Raw genomic sequence first — 22,955 nt, forward strand, 5'->3', positions numbered from 1 at the left:
AAATAAAAACTGTACTTTCTGAATCTCTGAAATGCTTGGTTTCATGTCAGACCTGACCTAAAGGATCAAGATAATTCTTAATTTATTCTTTATTTGCCTTTAGTCATTGCATTTTCCCTCAACCTTGGAAGGAGAAAAGACACTTTTACCCTTGCATGGAGTCTGTACCCTGCAACTTTTCAAGTGATGGTTGTGCCCAGTCCTTCTATCTGGTGCGCACTGTTTAGGTGGCATATAGAGAGCATGGATGTGTTTGGTGTCGGCACCATGGGAGAGTGCCTTCCCTGTCCAGGACTGGCCTTTTTGCCATCAGGCAGGAGCTGTTTGCAACCTCTCTGTAACTCCTTCCATTCCTAAAGAGCTGGTTCAGTTTTTGAAGCATGGGTAGTACCGAGCACATGAAAGACCATGGCAGGAAATCTCCTGGTGAGAGTCTTAGCAGGGGAAGGAGTGTGTACGTACGTGGAAGACAAAGCAGTGCCTGGTGAGCAAGATAGGATTAAAAAGTGTATCCTCACTAACAGGATGTCAAAACACAGCCCCCTGGTGCAGAAGCAGGCCCTGGAGAAGATGGTTGCAAATAAGAGGCACATCTGATCATCAAAAGCAGCTCTGAGATATCAAATGGGTAGCATTTGTGGGACTCTCACTTAGGCTTTTTCCTCACCTAGAGCCGATTAAAAGGTTCCTGCTGACTTAAAGGGGCTTTGGGTCAGACCACTGACAGAGATGGGGTTTGTGGCTTCTAACCAAAAGTGTTTGTGGGTTTTGTTGGGGTTTTTTCTTCAAATCTTCAACAGCAACCATAGGGTAAGCGTATATTGCAATAGACTATTAACATAATAGGATATTAATAACACTAATATACTAGAATATTAATAATATTAATAGAATAGAATATTACTAATAATAGAAAAAGTGTATGTTGCAGTGCTGTGATAAATACTGCCCTTCCTTCTGAGTGAAGTCTGATGTCTTAAACCCCTTGCAGTATTTGCTACTTGTCCTAGAAAAATATACAGCTTTGATGCAGCATTAGAGAACAATTAATGTTGACTTAGGACACAAAATTTTGGCATCTGTTTAATCTTTTATTTCATCTTTGATCTGAGAATATAATTCAGTATTTTGACTTCTATGTAGGGGATTTGTTGTAAGTGCACATTGCTTGCTCTGTTCTTTTAGTGCCCTGGGAATGAGTTTATAAGAAAAAGCAAATAAAAGCAAACTGTGTGTGCTTGAAGAACCTTCATCTGCCTGTACTGCTTCCATTAATCTGGGGTGCATGGGGACTGGTGGCCTGAATTCAGGCCAGAAATGAAACTGGTACGTATTGCTAGCAACACATCGGACATGAACAAAGAATAATACTGCTCAGACTGAAATCCACGGAGCTGTTTCCAGGGAAAAGCTGGGCCGTACCACGTATAGAGTGTGACTCATGAACATCTGTGGAAATTTCACACTTCCACAATTGCATTGTCAAAACAGCAAGTCTTACCTAGACCGTGTTCCCCCCACAAATGTCCTAATACTGTAAATATAACAAATTATTTAGAAAATGGAGAACTTTGTCCTGTTTAATTCAGCCCCCACAAAGACTTTGTCACAGAACAGCAATCCAAAGGTGTTTTCAGCAAGTAGCAGGTCAGCAGAAATGTGTTTTTACTGTTATTTCACCTTTCAGGTGCATTGCAGTGTTAAAATACTTTGCATACCTGTGGCCTAAGTATTACTTAAGACAAAGCAATTGGACTGATGGAGTTTCCTTTAAAAGTTTTGCTGTTGAAAGATAAATTATCAGCCACACTTTACATAAGAAAATCTCTAAAAACAGATTTAAGGGAGGATTTATTATATTGACCTCATTAAGAATTTTTGTCCAATACTATAAATATTAAAGAATAATATGAATAGTATAAAAAACATTAAAATCTTCATCCTCCAGAGTATATGCTTAATCGTGTGCTTAACTTGCCTATATCAGTAGCTTCACAGATTTGCACCTTCATCATTAACTATATATTTGTGTTGCTTAAACAAGAGCTAAATTCTGCATCTACCCTGGGATAGCCCAGAAAAAGAAACAGGGAATCAAAACCTAAAAGTAAATCTGTCTTATCACATGGGATTTTGCCATGAGAGATAGCTGATCATATTTTGTGCTGGCAAGATACGTGTTGAGTCCACAGAGAACAAGGTCTCCAATGAAGGGACTAATTTACAGCCAAGCCTGAGGAGCAAATGGGTTTAAAGAAAGAAGAAACTGGTATTAATTGCAGTGATAGGTTGTTACTAGAAATAGAAGCAGCATCCTAGAGAACATCATTCTGGCACCTGCTTCCCTTCCCAAGTGGCAGATCATCTCTCTTTCTGTAGATGCCTGTTAGCTACTGTCATCCACTGACTTGACCAAACTCCAGTCACACTAAGGCCAAGATGTGCAACATGATTTTGACCCTCTAAACTGACCAATGAGACATCCCTGCCCATGGCAGGGGAGTTAGAACTAGATGATCTTAAGGTTCTTTCCAACCCAAACCATTCTATGATTCTATGATAATATTTAACGATACAGTGTCTGTTGCTGCTGAGCACAGTGATAACTTGGGATGTGCTGTGTTACTGAAAATCATACTGGTAGTATATATTTTGATAGAAAATGTATGAGTTAAATTAGTTACACTGGAAGAGTGATGAGGTCTTCAAATTTATCACAGTGATGCTCTGTTGACTTTGGTGGTGCAAGCTCAAGCCCCAAATGCAAGGCTACAGATACCAACAGCAACAACAAAAAATCCTGGAACTAAAACCATTTTTGCATAGAGAAAATTCTGTGTTACCTCAGTGTCAGCTCTGCCTTGACCTCCTCTTGTCTTCTCTGAACTTCTGTATCTCTGCACTGTAACATCCTTCCTCCCCAAAGAAATATTTTGAAGTGCAAGGGAATTCTTCTGTATTTAAAAATGACAAAGCTCTTGGAGCTAAAACACATTTAGGATCATCAAAAATAAATAGTCAGAGCACATTCTGCCTACAAATATCAAGGAGACTGTCAGGCTACACAAGGCTGATATTTCTCCATTTCTAGAGTTGAGTATCACTGTGCTTGAGACAAGCACAGACTTGCAGGAATTGAGAAGGATTATGAGTATGGCTCTTAAAAATATAACTGAAGAGGAAACATGATGCTCCTTTTCTTCTTTCCATTTGAGAAACTAACCATATTCCTAAATTGATGGGAAATATTCCTTATTATTTAAAATCTCTTGTCTGCTGTGCCTCTGAAAGAACATTCCAGACTGATTTCCTAGATGCATACTTATTAGATACAAGAACTATAAAGACAATCTGTACTTATCTTACAATCTTTTCTTAGACCAGATGAAAGTAAAATAAATTAATAATTTAGGCAATAATGAGGAATAGAAGTGGTTTCCTTGCCCTGCTCATACATATATCTTCTATCTACGGAATTAGTATGTTTCTAAGAACGCCTGCTGATACCGTTTTATCATAAAGAACAGCTACGGAGCAGCTGTAATTACACCGCAGGCGTAAGGACAGCCAAGCTGGCTCTGCAGAAGGTGGGCTTTTTGACCAGAGCTTCAGTGAAAGATGCTGCATCAGTAGGACACAGCCATCCTTAGGCTGAAGCTGCTCCCAGACTGGAGCTAATATCCTTGTACAGAGCCATGCTGAGACTGCAATTTGAGTTAATGCTGGCTTGAGAAGGGAGAGCTTTAGATAGTGCTCTTAGTACAGGCAAAGCCTAAATTATAACTGGTAAATTCAGATTTCAGAGGTGAGATTGTGACTGGAGTAATCTCAAGTGTTTCCTCTTCCTGACTTCAAGGGAGAGGTGATTGCTAACAATGTTGGTGTATCAGAAATGCTTTGCTGTCCTTAGCTTGGATGCAATCACCAGTCTGGCTAATAGATGCATAATTGAAAATAATGGGCACTGAGATACAGCTATTTAACATAGCTAATAGGAAAGCAATTTCGAAATGGAAACCTCACAATAACACTCTTCAAGATACAAATGTCATTAAGTCTAAATCCAAGCTCTGTGTCTTTTTAGGTCTTGGAATGAATTAACTAATTTGAACCAGACATCTTATTAATGGCATGTTTCTAAAGTGAATACCTATTCGTGGTTGCAAATCACATATGAAATCATGGTTGGATATGGGCCAGGATGAGAGAAATGTCCATACCTCAGGCTCTTCCCTGCATCTGCAAGCTTAATGCTTGCTTTTCGGTTGCTCTAAAACATAAATGCATTAGCTGCATTATGTTAGTAAGTTTTTATGTGCATAGAATGTGGTTTGAAATGTCTTTGAAAGCCATACTTGAATTTCCTATATTTTATAATGATTGTGTTTTCAACCAGTTAAACAAATGCCCGAATAACTTGGTCATTTCCAGTTGTATCTAGGAGGTATGAACTGCCCTGATTATTTATGCTACCAAATTTCTCTAGCTTCTGCAAGGGTTTTTCAAACTAGCAGGGATAATACAAAATCATTCAGAAAGTCTCATTGATTGAGTGGCAATTTTCATTATTATAACAAAGATTTCTTAAAGTTAAATAAAATACATTAAAGCAATACTTTATACACGATAGTCTCGATGAATGCCAGGAATCAGTTTCTTTTCCTGCATGCTTTTCAAAAGCAGGTTGTCCTGGTTATCATAGAATCACAGAATAGTTAGGGTTGGAAAGGACCTTAAGATCATCCAGTTCCAACCCCCTGCCATGGGCAGGGACACCTCACACTAAACCATGGCACCCAAGGCTCTGTCCGACCTGGCCTTGAACACTGCCAGGGATGGAGCATTCACAACTTCCTTGGGAAACCCATTCCAGTGCCTCGCCATCCTCACAGTAAAGAACTTCCTCCTTATATCCAATCTAAACTTCCCCTGCTTAAGTTTTAACCCCCCAGTAGCTTTAAGAAACAGGAGACACACACCCCAACAAAATAATTTAGCTGAAGTTAAATTTGCAATATAACTCAGGATGTTTTCTTTTCTGTAGTGAAATGACAACTTTAACTGGGTTGTGCTGAGTAACTTGGAGTCAATCAGATGAGGCTGTACTGAAAAACTTACCCCAATTATCTTTGTGCATTCCAGTTTGATGTTTTGGTCTAATATGCTCCTCTTTTCATCCCTTTATGGATGCTGGAATTCATACGCATGTGGAAAAAATTAATATGCTTAATGTGTTAATAGTCAAATATTATGGCTATGAATAGAAGACATAATTTCATTTAAAAGCAAAATCAAAGGTCTTCTCTTGTGGAAAACAGCACAAATTCCATACATCAAAGCTACTGAAAACAATAGGCTTGATGATTCCAAGAATATCATTCCTGTGCAAAGCTGCGCAGACGGAAACATCTAAAGGCCAATGGTCTTTTATGGAGAATCCTGCTGCTCTGTTCCTGGTTTGGGATGGTCACTGGAAAAAGAGGGGCTAAGGAATGCTTTCCATTAATTTTCAGTCAAGTACTGGAGCAAAATACTTGGTTTTTTCTTACCAAGTTAAAAGAAAATAAGGCCTTTATGTGATTTGGTATGTTAGTTAAATCCCAGCTTCCAGACTGGTTCACTTCAAGGGAAAACAACTTAGGTGTTCTGCTACTAGTCTATATAAATAACAGTAAAAAATAAAATCCTGGGTACTATTGAACTGATGGTAAAGATCCTAATGATTTCAGCTAATGTATTGCAAGGCGTGACCACACTGAGAAAAGACAGCATATTGTTAACAACATATTGCACAATTTTCATCAAAGGTTTCTATACTGCATATCATAGATGGCTCTTGCTTAATCTTAAAGCTCAATCTTGCGTTCATTGAAACCACTGGTTCAATTGAGCATTTCATAATATTGGCCTGTTAATCTGATGCGTTCAGATTCATCCTTGAAATAATTCATCCTTGAAAAATAAAGAGCAGTCAAGCGTGTTTATCGGAGATCCATAGAACATTTTTGAGTCTATGATTAGGCTTCAGTTTCTCTAGAAACAGAGATAATACACACAAATACATGCAGGCAGATTTTCCAGCCTGTAAATCCTCATCTTGCAGTCTAAGAAACCCTCCCTGAAATCCACAGGCAGCCCAAGAATATTCCAGTTTTACAGTAAATTAGTAACATTTCAGCCTGAATAAAACCAAACCAGCTTCTCGTACATAGACTGCCAGGTGTATGTCACCGCAGGTCACTTCGGACAGGAAGCTGGCAGGTTCACAAATGGTGCATTTCCTACAGGTTTCATGAAAACAGGCCTCTGTGCCGGAGAGAGCAATGGAGCAGTGATGTGCTGGTTGTCCCCAGGGCAGCTCTGCATCCATTGCTTCTGTTCCAATAGCAGAGAATGGGGTGTGAAAAACAACGTGGAAGAGACCGATCTTCAGTGGATCCATTGCAGATGGATCTGCCTGTTCTCTTTGTTTCTACTTTTATTAACTCCTAGCGGTACCTACAGATTGCTCCTCAGCCTTGTTAGGTGCCATATAAACATCGCATTAAATGATATTTTATGAGCTGAATATATAAAAGCAACTCATTTTTCTTTTCGGCTCTGGCTTGGTGCAAGTACTGCTGAATAGCTTTTGAGTGCCTGGGAATGATGGCACTGTTCACAGAGCAAAATACACCAAAGTGCTAAAGTGTTTGGGGGATTGCACCATGAGATTGATTTCCAAACCTGTCTTGAGGTTATTGTTAAAGAAAGGCAGGCGGTTCCCAGCTATGTAATATATTCCCAGTAGAGATCTGTCAGAGCCTGAAACTTCTTCCATTTGGAGTATGATGAAAGATGAAACACTCTATAAGGAAATGCAATTAAAACAATCAGCCAATGAAACAAAAATCCAGCAAATTTGTCCTTCCTCTGGCTTCCCTTATACATCCTGTCTCTTCTCCCTTTTGGATAATTAGATTGAAAGCTCTTCAAAATGAGGAACTGTCTACATTTTGTCTCCTGTGTAAGGCTAAGATCATTGTTGGTACTTTAGAAGATACTTTCATATTTAGCATTTGTCTTTACTGGCTCTGATGGAGACAGTTGGCCCTGGATTTATGTGAGAATTCTCCTAAGGATGAACAAAGAAATACCAGGGTGAATTGACAACACGTAACATTTTTCCTGAGGGACTTTAGGTTGTTATGTGCTAAGGAGGAACATATGAAATACCATACATTTTTGCCAGTTTGTACATAGCAATGCAAAACTACATCTGACGGACACAGCCAGGATGAGATTCTCGGGTACATACCCTCATGACATTTTGGTGAGTGATTAAAGATATATATGTAAGTGGCACACAGGCACAAAGCACAGGATTGAGCTCTTTACAAGCAGTATTCCAGTACCTAAAGAGGCCTACAAGAAAACTAGAGAGGGATTTATTATAAGAACAAGTAGAGGTAGCAGAAGGGGAATGGCTTCAAACTGACAGAAGGTAGATTTTGATGGGATCTTAGCCAGAAGTTCTTCCCTGTGAGAGTGCTGAGGTGCTGGCAAAGGATGTCCATAGTGGTGTAGCCAGAGCGGTACAAATCCTAGTCTAACCTAATGTCCTGGGTTCAGCAGTGGCAGTCATTTTTTCTCCTTCTTAGTAGCTGGTGCAGTGCTGTGGTTTTGACTTTTGGCTGGGAACAGCGCTGATAACACCGATGGTTTTAGTTACTGCTCAAGTATTTAGTCTGACAAGACTTTCTAAGTCTCATGCTCTGCCAGGGAGGAGGGGAAGTTGGGAGGAAACAGAGACAGGACACCTGACCCAAACTAGCCAAAGAGGTGTTCCATACCACAGCACGTCATGCCCGGGATGTAACTGAGAGTTACCTAGAAGGGCTGGATCAGTGCTGGGTGGGGGCAAGTTATCGGTCGGTGGGTGGTAAGGCATTGTATTCTCTTCCCTTGTTATTTCCTTTATCATTATTATTATTGGTGGTAGCAGTAGTGATTTGTGTTATACCTTAGTTATTAAACTGTTCTTATCTCAACCCATGGGAGTTGCATTCTTTCGATTCTCCTCCCCATCCCTCCAGGAGCGGGGGGAAGAAAGGGGCGGGGGGTGGAAGTAGACTGCGTGGTTCTAATTTACAGCCTGAGCTTAAACCACGACACCTAACAACTACCTGATCTAAATAGTAAGCATGACACCACTTTCCACCTCTGCCCCACACAGACTTTCCTATTCCAGCTCATGCTGATTTCACGGTCTCTAAATCGTGCTCTGTTGTCCTATTGAGGTGCTCCCACAGTGTCTCTTTGTGGTTTTGTTCACCTATTGCAAAACCCTGAAATGGGTCTTGCCCACCTCATCATGCAGTTTTGAGGATAAATATCCCAAGCACTATGAGGGACTTACTTAAATACTGTGGTACTGGGGTCATTTTAGAGCAGGATATTTTTCTGATAATCATGAAGCAGACTTTTTCCAACTTCTTGTCTTCCAAAACCAGAGCTCCAGGCTGGCTCCAGCTGCTGGAGTAACATCTGCTTTACTTTCTTCAAAGCTTTGCACAATCTGGAGCTGAGGTGGCCCCTGTTTCATAATTGCCCTCTTTGTCCTGAGTCAAGCAAGAGCCTGGCTATCCCCAGTCCCAGACCTCTGGACCAGATGGTGTTGTGCAACATGTACTTGAAGTTTTCAGAACAGATTTTAATTGGAAACATAACTTCATACAGTAGCTTGGAATGCATACGGGGGAGAAGAATCAAAACAAGAGATGAAAAAGTAAATGCCAAAAGGGAAGAAAAATAAAAGGCCATTTTACTGGCATTTTATACTGAAAAGCACTAAGCAGGAAATACTGTGCATATCCATGAAAACTTGAAGCATGTAGCAAGCAGTAATAACTGAGACCCTCAAAAAGCCAGATCCTCAACTGGTGTAGATCAGTAGAATCATAGAATTATAGAATCACAGAATAGTTAGGGTTGGAAAGGACCTTAAGATCATCAAGTTCCAACCCCCCTGCCATGGGCAGGGACACCTCACACTAAACCATGTCACCGAAGATATGGGTATTCCTTCATTGATTTTATAAGAGCTGCCATTTCTCATTGACTTCAGTGATGCTGTGCTCATTTGTACCAGCTGAGGACCCCAGCCAGTTTGGCACAATTGAAACCCAGAAACTTTGCATACTTGTTGTGTTTCTTTTTTAACTAAGTTTTAATCAATCTTTCGTTTTCTAGATTGCCCTCCACTTGGACTAGAGACATTAAAAATTACTGACTTCCAGCTCCATGCCTCTACAGCAAAGCGATACGGCCTTGGAGCCCACAGAGGAAGGCTTAATATTCAGGTAACATCCATTTTTTTTCTCCTAAGTGGGAGAATGGCTTAAGGTTGTACTGTTGTATAAAGAGAACCAATGGATGCTTATTGGTTCTGACTACTTTGTCAGCTCATGTAATTCAAATGAAGGGGAAACGCTGGAATTATAGAAGTGCATAAGGTTGATGGATAACCTGCAGATTCGTGGGGCTTAGTTAGAAAAACTCCAACCTTAGTGTGCTGAGGGTGCAAATCTAAACAGACCTCTATGAGCAAGCAAAGGTGAAGGCAGCCCAGAGCTGCTCCCTTAGCAATCAGCCTAGAAGGAAGCTTACACAGCAAATTGCTTTTTTCGTTGTTTGTTAATGACAGTGGTTAATTAGAAGTGTGGTTTCAAGTGAAGCACTTGCCCCAAGGCAGTTTTTCAGAGGCAGTGATTATACTACCAAAAATTGCTTCAGTTCAGAAGTCACTAGCAAGCAATCTAGTTTAGCTCCTTTTATTTAATATGAAAGATGTGCTTAGCTGCTTTGCAGGACCAAATTCTATTTCCCCCATTTCTTGTTTCTGTTTTCCCCTCTCTTAGTGCTGTTTTCTGAATTACAATCTTTTCCAACATGAAAATGCTACTTTGCATAATAAAGCACAACATTTAAGACTCAAAGTCATAAACAGGATATTAACACCAAATCAACAGTGAAAAATCTCTAAAACTTACTTAATCTATTAGTCACCTGTTATTATTAGACTCTGCATTAGAATTTTTATTCTCCAGCTGAAAGGGTTTGCTAGTTAATGAACTAGGGGAGTTAGGCTGGGACTAGGAAGGATGAGCTGTAATCAGCAGAACAATTTCACATGGTGCCTATGGCCATGTAATAGGGGGCAGCTGCTGGAAGGTGGGATCACTGTTGGTTAAAATCCCATTATGCACGTGCTTCCCTTTGCTTCAGTGTCTTCTAGTGCATCTACTATGTGAGTTTGTCTGTGGGGAATGGGGAGCCTCTTATTTTCTTCATTGCTTGTTCTAATCAGTTAATGTTAGTCAGAAAGCTGTTTTGCTATGCAGTTGCATGAGTAACAGATCCAGCTGGAGGGCTTCATATGGAACTTCTTTTCAGATCTGTGCAAGGTAGTTTGTGTCTTTACTTCATAGTGTTTGCTAGGAATTAAACCCTCAGGAACACAAATCATGGTATGCAAATGACATTCAGGTTGGTTCTATAGGAATGTTTAATTATTTTATTATCGTTTTTGTTATATAGTGGCATGAGACCACGGGCAGTGATGTGAGTCTCTAAAGTCTCTGGTTGTGGTTCCTTATTTTTCACACTGGTGTTAAAGTTCAATTTACTTAAAGACGAGAATGACTCTACTGGTTTAGATCAGGAGTCCATCCAGTTGTGTGTCATGTCATCACCAGTAATGCTGCATTAAGATAAAGATGGGTAAGAGTTTTAACCATGGATGGTGTTTCTCCTAAAGATAGTCCAGAGCCTCCAGTGAAGCCAGGCGTGCAGCCTTTTGCAAACTGGGTTTTCACTCTTCTCCATTCAAAATTCATGGGTTTTTTTTTCCTGTGAACAAAGGCTTCACAATGTCACAGTTCTGCTTCATATGGGTTTTTGTGTTGCCATTTTCCTGAGCTGTATGAGTCCTGCATGGATTGATTCTCCTTATTATCCAAAAGCTGCTTTTACTCTTTCCTTGTATAGGGACTTTTCTGGTATAGTCCTGATCCCAGGACTGTGGGAGACTCATCTACAACTAACCCAACTACCTGACTTATAGTAAAGTGACTTCTCTGGCTTACTTTTTTTTGTTTAAATGTAGTCCTTTTTATTTGCTATGTCTTTACCTCTAATACAGATATGTAGTAATACTTGAATCCAAACCTTTTACCCTTAATGAAAGCTTACCTGAATGTTATCCATACAGTAATTCCCCCAAGCCGCTTGACCATTTAATGTTATAATGACTGGCAGTGTTAAAAGTATGGGCTTGCATTTATTCCTCTGTAGATACTATATCCTTTGGGATCAGGTTAAAATTAGTAGCACTTTAAAATTGTTCAAAATCACTTTGAATTTGCAAATTTCTTCCCTGTGACTTGGAGTTTAGGGCTTAATTTTACTTTGTGTGAAGAGTTCTGAATTCCAGTCTCAATATTTTTACATTTAAAATTTAAATATTTAGAATTCTAGTATTTAAAAAGATATATGCTTATACCTGAGAATAGGTGCTATGGAGGACTGATGTGTCAGGTGTGCAACCAGGTCCCTGGTGGTTTCTGTTTGTTGTTTAGAAGGGTGGGTTGCGGCATGCTGGGCAAAGGCAAAAGGCATTTAGGCAGCCGTGTTTTCATGCTGTTTAATGCTACACATGAAGTATTACATGTAATACTTCATTACATGTTACATGAAGTAAACACTCTGCTCAAGTCAGACTTGGAGAGGCTGATGTGCCTCTGAGGTTTCATCAGAGCACTATCCTATATGTGTGGTGATCAGCAACTTTATGGGCTGCTGCCCTGGTGGCCTGGTCTGGATATAACCACAGTGCCATCACTATAGTCATATTTCTGGAAGAAATCGTTATGTTTCTTCCTGAAATAAGACAAAATCTGTTCTCTGCCCAACCTTATCATCTGATGCAAAGTCAGCTGAGGAGCTTAGGGCTCACCCCAGGTAACTGGCACTACCTCAATTCACAGGGAATTTGTAGGATAATGAAGTTTTTCAAAGGCTTTTGAGGGTTTGTTTTTTCTGATTAGGTTATTTGAAGTGTAAAACATTAATCAGTCAGTTTACGCTTTATTCCAAAGAAGAACAAGCTTATCAGGGCTGGGTAAGACCTTCTGGGATCTGCATCTCTTGTGACCTCACACTGTGTGGGACCTGATTTTGCTTCTGGTCCTGTATGAGTGTGGTGATTAAGCTGGGGCCTCTGGTGGGCAGGAGCAATGAGATCCAGCCTGCAAGTGCAGTAGTGCCATGAGCAGTAATTTAATATCAGGAGGAAAAATCGTAGCATAGAATAATATTCATTGAGGCCCTCTGCCTTCAGGGATAAAAGTCATTAGTATTTGTCACTTGTCCAATAATTAGCAGTGGTTAAATCTGAAATAATTAGTTAAATGATATTTCTTCCCCTTCCTCATTTTCCTGATTGGAGAAATCCAACAGCACTGAAGATAGTGCAAGTAATACAATCGTGTGTATGCAGATAAGCAGAAGGTATTGCTTTTTGTCTTTTGTTTCATTTGTTCCTTTTGAAAAGCTCCATTCTCAAAACATAAGCAAAAGGCACAATTATTGAAGTTATACATCCAGCCTCCGTACTTTACCTCTCCTCTACCGGCAGTGCTTGCTATAAATACCTGTGATGAGTAATGCCTTTCTATTTCTTATTTTCCTCCCAAACTTCCTATGGTAAAATAACTTTTGTGATCATCCTGCTGGGAAAAAGGAGAAGAATTTAAGCAGAAGTGGTTTGATATTATGTGTGTTTCTGATGATGCTCTAGCTGACTTGTGGCAGCAGACTGAAATTTCTTTCTTCATTTGAATACATTTAGGCAGTAACATCTTGTTATAGAATAAGGCTTTTAGAACAGTGATAATGTGAGCAAGTGTTTGTTCTGTTTTGCACATATCTAACTCTGAAGAGGAACATGAATTAAAATCACAAGTGAGGGAATAATAACCTTTTGATTTCCCTTCATCTTAGCTTCTAGATACATAATAAGCAGTTGGTTTGTTTTATCTGAATTGCGATTTTCAAGTCACGTTTATAGAAAACTTATTTAGGAGTAACATAAAAGAAGTCCCTTATTCTATACCAAAAAGGTATTTTTTCATAAGATACTGCATGTTCAGGAATGTTTAAGCATTTATGAAATATAATCTGGGTTAATTTTGAGTTATTATTGAAAATTGAGTGATGGAAATAAGGGCTTGCTTAAGACTTAGTCCTTACTTTCATTTTTGATTAGCTACTTCACTCCTACTTATAAAGACAATTTAGATGTTTCAAATGTATAGCTTGGGTGTGTCACAACTTTAAATTCATAAAATTATTATTTTGTGTCATAAATGTAATTATCTCCTTTAATTCATTATATATGAATTATACAAATTATAATTTAATTCATATCTCCTTTAATTCAATATACAACTTTTAAATTCAAGTCACCATCTTACTGAGCCAAGGTATCTGGATCTATATCCTTTGATTGAATATTTGATGATGGTCGTTCTCATCTTTTGGGAATTAACATTTTTCCCAAAGAAATTTGGTTATCTACTAAATATTTGATTGCATTTATAAGGGGTTTTTTTTAGAAAGAGTATTTTGAAGTGGCTGAAGGGCAAATCCAAAACTTCAAGCACCTTAAGAAAAAATACGGACTTGAAGCTTGAAAAGAGAAGTTTTAACATATATTTATTTCTATTCTTTTCCCTCAGAAATATTTCTAACAAGAGCATCTCGTTGATTAAACTCCTCTTTTTCATGTAATGCTCTGTGTTAGTTATACACAAACATCTGCTTCCTTTTACTTAGTAAAAGTATTCTTTTTGTTTCAGAGAAGCTAATAGTAAGAAATAAGAAAGCAGGAACAAGGAGCAGCATCGTTTCTTTAATGCTCTTTTTGCCACTTTTTCAGGCCATATTATTTTAAGATGTGCATGACTATAAGCATGTTCTTTAAACTCCCCATATTTGATATGCAATTTGAACATATGCTTAAGTCCAATTGAAACCATGGAGATTTTAGTAAGCAAATTAGGATTGGAGGTTTTTTGCATATAAGCTTTTCTTTCCCTCCTCTGTTTCCCACCTCTCACAGTAATGTAGAGGAGAGGTTTGCACCCTGACGAGCATCACACCAATGGGAAATATCCTCAATCTGAATGAGGGCCAAGGAACCCAGCTGAAGCAATGAGAGTTACAGGTACTTGGTGCAGAGAAATTGGTGGAATTTCATCACTGGGAACGGGTTTAACATAACACTGGTTCAAGGTGCTCTGCAGATCTTAATGCTTCCTGGCAAGCACTGGTTTTAAACCCGAAGGCTACTTCAAATTTCATCTTATTTTAAAATGCATTGAAACTTTTTCTTGAGGAAGGTTGTTACTCAGGTCAGCGATCACATTTGTGTTCTCCCGTTTTCCCATTGTTCAGTTCTCCTTGAAAAATTTAACTTCCACTGTTAATAGAGGGTTTTCCTTTTATCTTCAACCCTTATGCAAACTTCATTTTAAAATATCGAGTTAATACATAGAAGTAGGTGGCTTAATGTAATTTTGGAATTTAGGAAAACAAGTTGGTTTTAAGCTGCTCTCACTCAGATTTGAGTACCTGAGAAAATGAGAAGTTTTGGGAATTGAATCTCTGTCTGGTTTGCAGCACTTCCTTCAGGTGCCACCAGGCTTGTAGTTGTTAATCTCTCTTCCCGCTGCATCTTCACTTTGAGTTACACCCATACAATGCCCATTTTGATGGAAATGCTCATTAAAAATGTCAGATCTCTGCCATTGTAACCCAGCTATGACTGTAACATCTACTAATGCTGCTCAGAAGGAAGCTGAGGGATAATACAGTAAGTTTAATTGACAGTTGTGCTCTTGGGTGCTTCTTTTACGTTTTACGTATACACACACACCAGCTGAAAGTTTACCACTGAATAGACAGTAGCTTTATACTGGAGCTTTAAGATACATCTCTAATATAACAAAGTTTTCAAGACCCTTCATTTATACCTGGGACATATTTAAGGATATGTTTTCTTAGAATTGCATGGATGGCAACAATAAATCCACATTCAACACAAATGGATTATCATAAAACTACATGTAGCCTCAGAGAACCATATGGAAAAGCTTCTGTGCTCTCTATGGCAGTAGCTGCTTGGTGCCAAAAATTTCCTGGGCTTTAGTAATAAGGTAAATATCTAAAGACTTCAGATGCTGTGTTTCCTTAAATATTTCAGCTGTATTTGGAATACAGTTTACTCAGAATACCTTGCAGCTATTTCTCTGAAAATATTGAGAGGGCTTTTTGTGCTGGTTTTGCCAGAATGAATTGGGATAAAGACTGGTGTAGAAGTTGAAGTACAGCCGAGTATTCCTGAATTTTTTAACCTTTGACACCCTTATGATGAAAATTAGTAATTCTGGGACTAAAAATCAGTGGGAAATAGTAATACTATTTCCATATGCCCTACTCTCTCCTTTGCCAAGGGAAATGACATTGCTCCAGCACTGACCATTATTTACATGGGTTGGAGCTGTCTTTTAGAACTTTTATAACTGTGAAGACCATGTGGATCATTTTTTCTGGATACAGGCTCCCTCAGGCCACAGACAGGTAGAGTGAACTGAAGCTCTATTTATGCTTTCTAACCCTAACTTGAGTTTATATGTAGTGGTTCTTAGTTTTCAAAAGGACTTTGCAGAATTTCCCTCCCTGCTTTGAGTAAGGGAATATTTTGGTGGGAATGACTGTCCCAGGGGTCTTAAAGTGGTGCCAGAGGAGTAAGTGGAATGAGTGATGACTTCACGTGTTCTTTTCTTTTTTCCCATGAAAGACCTTTGGTTTCTTGGTTCTGATTTATAAAGATAGTTTTCCCCTTCTTTTCAGGCAGGTGTTAACGAAAATGATTTTTATGATGGTGCTTGGTGTGCAGGAAGAAATGACCCATATCAGTGGATTGAAGTAGATGCTCGAAGGCTAACGAAATTCACTGGAGTCATCACACAAGGGAGAAACTCTCTCTGGTCGTAAGTACATGCTTACTTTTCTCCATGAGATTCTGAGCTTTCAGACCAAGGAATTCATGCTGTGTGGTGTGGTGTTTCTTCAAGGAAAAAAAAGAAAGAATGGAAATGCTGTGTGGCATCAAACAATTACACAGAAAAACAGTAAAAGACAAAGTGATTATATATGGCGTAAAATACATGTTTAAAGGAAGAAAACTTCTATAGGCATTATCTACACTTGGCAAAGGAATAAACATGTTTCCCTCAGATTGTGCCTTTGTATTCACCTTGTCAAATTTGCTTGAATTAAAGGTCCTAATTCTTTCCCAGTATTTAAATTGGTTAGTTGAGATACTAGGTTTGTTAGATATTGGTTTAGAATAGCCACTCATGTTTGATTGCCTAATGCTAGGCAACCACCAAATAACTGGTACAACATCAAGACAATGTGGTTTCTAAATAAGCTGTTACCAAATTTTATAGCTGAATTGCTTTTGTTCTAAAGAAGGACTTCTAATATAACCAAAACCCTGCAGTATGTGTGGATCAGGACTGCAGCGTTTGGTAGCAAGCATCTTGTGCTGTATTTATGAATGCAAGCAAGACTCCATGCAATTCAAGCCAGCTTCCCAGAAAGCTTTTAGGAAGGAACCCTTGCTATGAAAGCTGCCTTGCTGCATTGGTCTGAGGAGGAACTGCAGGCACACTTAGCTCAGGAACTCAGCTTTGTTGTGATAGTGTTGCCCACTTCCAACACTGAAAGTATTTGTGACTTTTCTGGTTACTGTTTGTTACAGAATGAGTACATGGCACTGGGAAATAAGTGTTGTGCACAAGCTTGGTTGCATTCACTCTTTTGGGACCAGCTTCTGAGTGTAGGTGAACAGATCACTCTGTAACACAGCCAGTGTGAATGAGGTGAGAATTGTCTATGAGGAACAGAGCAATCAGCTAGTATAAACAGGAACTGAAGGCAATGGTTTGTTTTGTTCCTGATCTTTACAGTATTTGTTCAATCTCTTAATTTCTTGTAGAGTCTCACTGCGTTATGTAAATACTCCCACTTGTGCTACTAGACCTTTTGACCAAGTATTCAGGAGATGCACAGCCTTAGATCCATTCTGGTCAGAAATCTCCCGTAAGAAAAGGAATGTGCCATAGAACAAAAGAAAAACGAGAAAAATACCAGTATTTTTAAGGAAAAAAAAAAAAAGTAGTCTTTATTTTTCTTCTATCATTTAATTTTCTGGAGCTTTTCATTTCTTTTAGCACCGCTGTGGGAGTAGGAGCCTTTTTGGCAATAAAATTTCTATATTTATTCCACATTGTTCTGTGTTAGGTAGATAATTACTGTAGAAAAGTCTTATTCTTTTCCATATTCATACTCTTGACACTGCTGTTCCTCAACACCAGTGCCGCATGGCTTCGTCTTGTCATATTGCTATTTTCAGTTCAGCTCTACTGCGAGTTTACAGCAGGACTTGATGCTCTATTTATAGTTGGCATTCACAGTCATCTTCAGTCTGTTTGGTTTTTAAATTACTAAGTCTTGCTTTTGCCCTCTTCCCCCACAAAGAGTTGGTGGGCAGAGCCCTAAAGGTCGGCAGAAAGAGCAGGGCTGGTGCTGAAAGAGAAGGTCCAGGCTCCTCCTGGGTTGTTACTCAGATGTGTGGAGAACCAGGCACGTTGCTGCCTCAGAGGAGCAAAGATAGTTTCAACCGTATCAGCTTTGCTATGGACCAGGCTAATGTCTCCTGGTAAATACATCTTTTAAGACTAATATTTGCCCCATAGAAGGGCCAGAGGTGTGGGGAAACGTAGTCCCAGGAGGGGGTGTCCTCTTTCCCTACCTCCAGCTTGCATACAATGAACTGTCGAGGAGGTGGCTTTTCTTGTCAGCATGTGATGGCCTCCATCCTACTTGCCGTCTCTTGATACAGCCTTGTCTGTGGAACTGGCTTTCCTGGAGTCCACCTCATTTTCTCCCTCCTGTCATCAAATTGAACAGATAAAACCAATGTGTTTGATGTTTGTGTGCTCTGCTTCTGCATATGTAGCTACTTGGATATTTCTAAAAACAAGTTGGTACTCCTCAAAGTGCTTTGGAAAGAGTTTACGCTGATGTATGCAATCCTTATCTGGGCCAAAATGGGTGTTCTAGTCTTTTCAGAGTCTGAGCACCTGGGAACATCATACCCACGAAGATGGTAGATGCTGCTTTCTGAATTCATGTTGTTGCATCTGAAAGATGATCTCAGTATAACTTTCTAACCCAATTCTTCAGTCAAGAAAGGAAAGAACCATGAAATCCTGGTGTGGAGGAGAGCTATGCAAAACAAAACTGAATCCAAACAACAGCAAAAACCCTGAGCTTGGAGCAGAATCTGTCTTAGGCTGGGGTTCAGAAGCACTGGTAGATGTTTTGGTGCTTGTGGGAAACTTAGGAGGCAATGACCTGACTGTAGTCGCAGGGTTCGCATGCAGTGAATTGGCTTTAGAAGCCAGCCCAGTATAAACACATTGGTAGGACTTTTATTGGTGTGGCAGGTTCTTTTGAGACTGTTTTGCTGTAATAGGCATTAGAAGCAAAGCAGGTACATTATCCTTCTCTTACACTTAGCTACTGACAGTGATAGTATCAAAAAGACCTGTACAGGATATGAAAGTTTGCACAAGAAGATGCCATTCTGTTACCTGAGGCACTTTCCCAACTTGATGAAATTGTGACAATAATATAGTGCTTTCATAACTAATATAATCATATGTTGGAGAATAAGCTGTTTCAGGTAAGAGTGCCAGAAAAACCACCCCTCTGATCTGTGTTGTATTAGAAGCAAAAGCCTGCCAAGGTAAGATTTTTATTTAAGCCTTGGAGACTTTCCCACTATTATATTAAAAATAAAAATCAAGACAGTAGGATGTATGCAAAGTTCACCAAAGCTATTGTGTGAGAGGGAGAAAGAACCAGAAAAGCAACCTTTTTTCCCTCCTCCTTTTATTGAACAAGAATCTTCAACAAAGTGGGAAAATGTACTTAACCACAAGTCCTCTCTGAGCTTCTGCCTTGATCAGTTTTGAGCCTCTCGGTCTCTTTAGCTTCCTCCTTTTGACTTAATGAGGACGTGTAAAATGAGCATAGGGAGGGCAGACAAGGAGACCCTGCTGAATCCTGCATCAAATAGCTGTGCCCCTCACTGCAGGGTTGCACCATTCGAGTTATTAACAGTCTGGCCTTTGATTCTGCTTGTATGTCTGAAGCTATAGCAGGAGCTAGTATACTGGTGGTGGAAGCAACCCTTTGCTCCTTTACAGCAGCACTGGCAACTGTAGTCTGGTTTTGCTGATGCCCTACTCTACTGAGAGACAATCTATTCACATCCAGCCTTGCTTGTTGGGGCTTTTTTGAGCTTTATAGGCAATGAGGTGTTGAAGATTACACTTAACACAATGCAAACAGCACACAAATGCGTGGGGTTGTCACTTTGTGCTGGCAGGAATTGCTTCACCTCAGATATTTCTCTCCTAATCTCGCAGGGAAAGTTGCTGTTTCTTATCTGTCTTCTACTGTGTGTTGTGGCTCTGCTTGACAGTCCAGGGCTCTTGGGCTTGAGGCATGAGAGCCTTGAGGAGGAAGAGGCTTAGGTACAGAAACAGCTATTTGGAAACGCAGATGACCTGACTAGAGAAAGAAAGAAGCCATCCTTGGTTAGTAATGAATACTCGAATTATTTAATCATTTCCTTTTAAAGGAAAAACACTTCTGAGTCAAACTGTGTGCTCAGGCTGCCTGGCTGTGAATTCCATAATAACCATGTGGAATCAAATCTTTCTGCTTTTCTTTTTTCCCTCCTGTAACAAGCAAAACCAGGCTTTGAATAAAACCTGCTGAAACTGAGCAGTTCTTTTTACCAGTCAAAGCAAGCACATAAGCTCAAGGGCTGTTGCTGTTCAGCTACCTCAGTCATTTGTGGGACACCTGAAATCATGGCAAAGCACTCTTTTACCATTGTAAATTGCAAACTGTGCTTATATTATTGAGAAGATCTGCAGGCTTTAAACTTCACATATAAAGTGGGGTCCAGCTGCTAAAACCAGGACTCTTTTTTGGTTTTTACACTGAAGATATCCAGATCTTGGGAGTGCCACAGGTGTTGGTTGGTATGAATAAAAGCTAACACCTTGAGAGTGGGCAGAACATCAGTTCCTTTGTATGAACTGAGAACATCTGGGGGTTGTTGTTTCTGGACAGTCACTACACTGTTTCACTCTGTGGTTGATAGCTGGACGTCAGTGGCATCTTTTTGCAGAGCTGCTTTGTTCACCTTCTTGAGCTAGAGACAGTTGTGTGAATGATGTGACCATTTAGAAAGGGATGTGACATCCACCTCTGAGAGGTGAATGGTGCCGTAGCTGGGCTACAGGAGGGTTTATGGCTGAATATTTTGGGGAGAGATGCAGTATGCAATTCTTTGTATTGCTGGCAGTACATCTTTCAGTTTTATGAACCAAATATCTTTAAACAACTGTTCCAAGGGTGTTGAGTGGGACACTGGAAGCGTCACCATGGAATCGTGCCATATATTTAAAGCAATGATGTGATAGTTTAAAATATGCACTCCCTTGACAGAGGGAAAAGATATTAATCACTCTTAGCAGTTTGGCAAGAATCTAAGACACATAGGAAACATGTTTCCCACAACCCAAACTATCTTTTGATAATTTAACACCACCTTTTGTATCAGGAGAAAACCCACGTCTAAATATATTGCAGTATTGGCTGTAATATAAAGCTGTAGACAGTTTCAATGCAGAAGATGTTTTGATTTTTAGAAGAGGATGCAATATGTCAGTGAGTAAAATGTGTTTGACTTGATGCATTTTCTTAAAATTAACCTTTCAACCATGTTAAATTATGCTCTATTGCTGCATGTCGTGAAATAACAAAATGACAACAACAAGCAGAAGCATGGATAAAATTGTGCAGAATGCTCAAGTTCCAAGGGGAAAATCTGAAATCTTTAGAGAAGTCAAAAGTAAACTTACTTCCATGTATATCTTTTCTTTAAGACTTTTCAGCCTCCTGGAAATACTGAAGATTTTCTTACTTTTGTGTAAGATCATAGAATCAGACTCCTAGAATGGGTAGGGTTGGAAAGGAACTTAAGCTCATCCAGTTCCAACCCCCTGCCATGTGCAGGGCCATCTTCCACTAGAGCAGGTTGCTCCAAACCTCGTCCAACCTGGCCTTGAACGCTGCCAGGGATAGGGTATTACCTTTAAGAAGGAGCCAAAAAAAAGGGGGGATGTGGTCATTTTCAAGTCTGATTTATGCAGAGATTGGTCCGCATGCAACAGTACTTTAAAGGTTAGTTGTTTGGAGGAGACAACAAATCAATCATGCTGCTGGCTGGAAGGAATAATTACCATGACTTGTGCATATTGCTTCTAAACTGGCACATTTTAAAACTTGTGGTTTTGTTCATTGCTGTTGAAGCCAAGTTTTATCTAGAAGCTGTGTAGTCACCATTACACGTTCCCTACTGTGTCACTTGTTTGATATCCTTGTGCTACACTGTAGGGATAGCACATAATGAATATCCAGCACATTTGGGTTTTTTTTGTCTGATTCTGCCTTTGTCAAAGGCAGTTTATTTGTAAATGAATAGCGGAATGAGTTTGCAAGCTTTTTTCTTACGGAACACCCTCATCCTTCTCTGTGTGCAGTGTAGCCCTTCATGATCTCCCAGAATCCCTTCGACAAACTGTCCTTAGGGAATTGTAGCTCTGGAGCAAGTTGGGTACCTTCCAGAGATATAGTTGAGGATAGATTTAGATCAGTGCAGTTTACTTCTAATTTTGGTGGTGCAGTACAGAAAGAAGTGCAGTTTTTTAGTCACAAAATGAATGTGTTGCCCCAGATTTTAATTTATTGCTGTACTCATTGGCAGTTCCTCAGGAGCTGAGATTTGTTTTTATGTGTGAGGATTGCAAGGTGGTAAACTTCCTTGCTTGCAAAAGGACGAAAATCCTTGCTTCCTTCCCAGTTTATCACTCGTTCATGGTATTAAGATCATGATCTCAGCAGTAAGATTGGCCTCATGAAGTGATAATCACATCAGCATCTTCAGTATTCCAATAACAGGAGTATAAAGAGCAGTGATAATCCTTTCAGTGTACCTGCATTAGCATTTGGGACAGTGTAGTGATTACTCATAGGTATTTGTGTTGTTTCTACATATACCTAAGAAAAAGAATTTTTCATTGCAGATATGAAGGGGCAAAATACAACAGCAGTGCAATACTGCTTTGGAAGCATAATAGAATTGAGTGCAGAATAAATCCTGTCCAGCTCACAAGGACAGCAGTGATACTTTGGTGTTGACTTTAAAGCAGTACCTCCCATCCCCATGCAGAGGCTGTGAAAACCCACCCTGATGAAACTTCAGCAAATTCCAGTGAAAATGTCTCTATGTTTTATCCAAATCACATAATAAAATAAGCAGCTGCTGTGTACAGACTTGAATTGTTATGGTGCATTAAATCAATGCAAACTGTTATTTGCCCTGACTGGATGACAGGACTGCAGAGGTTATTACAGCTTCCCTGAAGTCAGGCTCTCGTAGAGTGAATTGTTCCAAATCCACTGAAATCATATCAAGTATATTGATGTCAGTTATAAAACAACTTGAGTTTGGTATAGGAAAAGCTCCCCTGGTATATTAATGTCACTAGTTACATATTATACTAGTGTTTATAATTGGCTTTTTTTAAGTTATATTTTTCCATTAAAATAGTGGAGCCATCTCATGGGCTTTCAGTTGCTGAAGCTCTGAGAGCTAGTCTTTGGCAGCTTCAGCCTTCAGTGCTCTCCATTTATTTGCT

The 22,955-nt window shown here is 39.5% G+C and overlaps 1 protein-coding gene across 1 annotated transcript in view; it reads left to right on the plus strand.

Moving 5' to 3' along the window:
* The window catches only part of CPXM2 (carboxypeptidase X, M14 family member 2), a gene marked incomplete at its 3' end in the record, with an annotated part of 79,191 nt that overhangs the window by 18,125 nt on the left and 38,111 nt on the right, over nt 1-22,955 (plus strand). The window contains exons 2-3 of the mRNA XM_080621759.1: nt 9,232-9,341; nt 15,955-16,094. Of these exons, the coding sequence (XP_080477885.1) occupies nt 9,232-9,341; nt 15,955-16,094 (250 nt within the window). The remainder of the gene's footprint in view (nt 1-9,231; nt 9,342-15,954; nt 16,095-22,955) is intronic.

This window comes from Psittacula echo, assembly GCF_963264785.1.
Source record: "Psittacula echo genome assembly, chromosome: 6".
Classification (NCBI taxonomy): Eukaryota; Metazoa; Chordata; class Aves; order Psittaciformes; family Psittacidae; genus Psittacula; species Psittacula echo.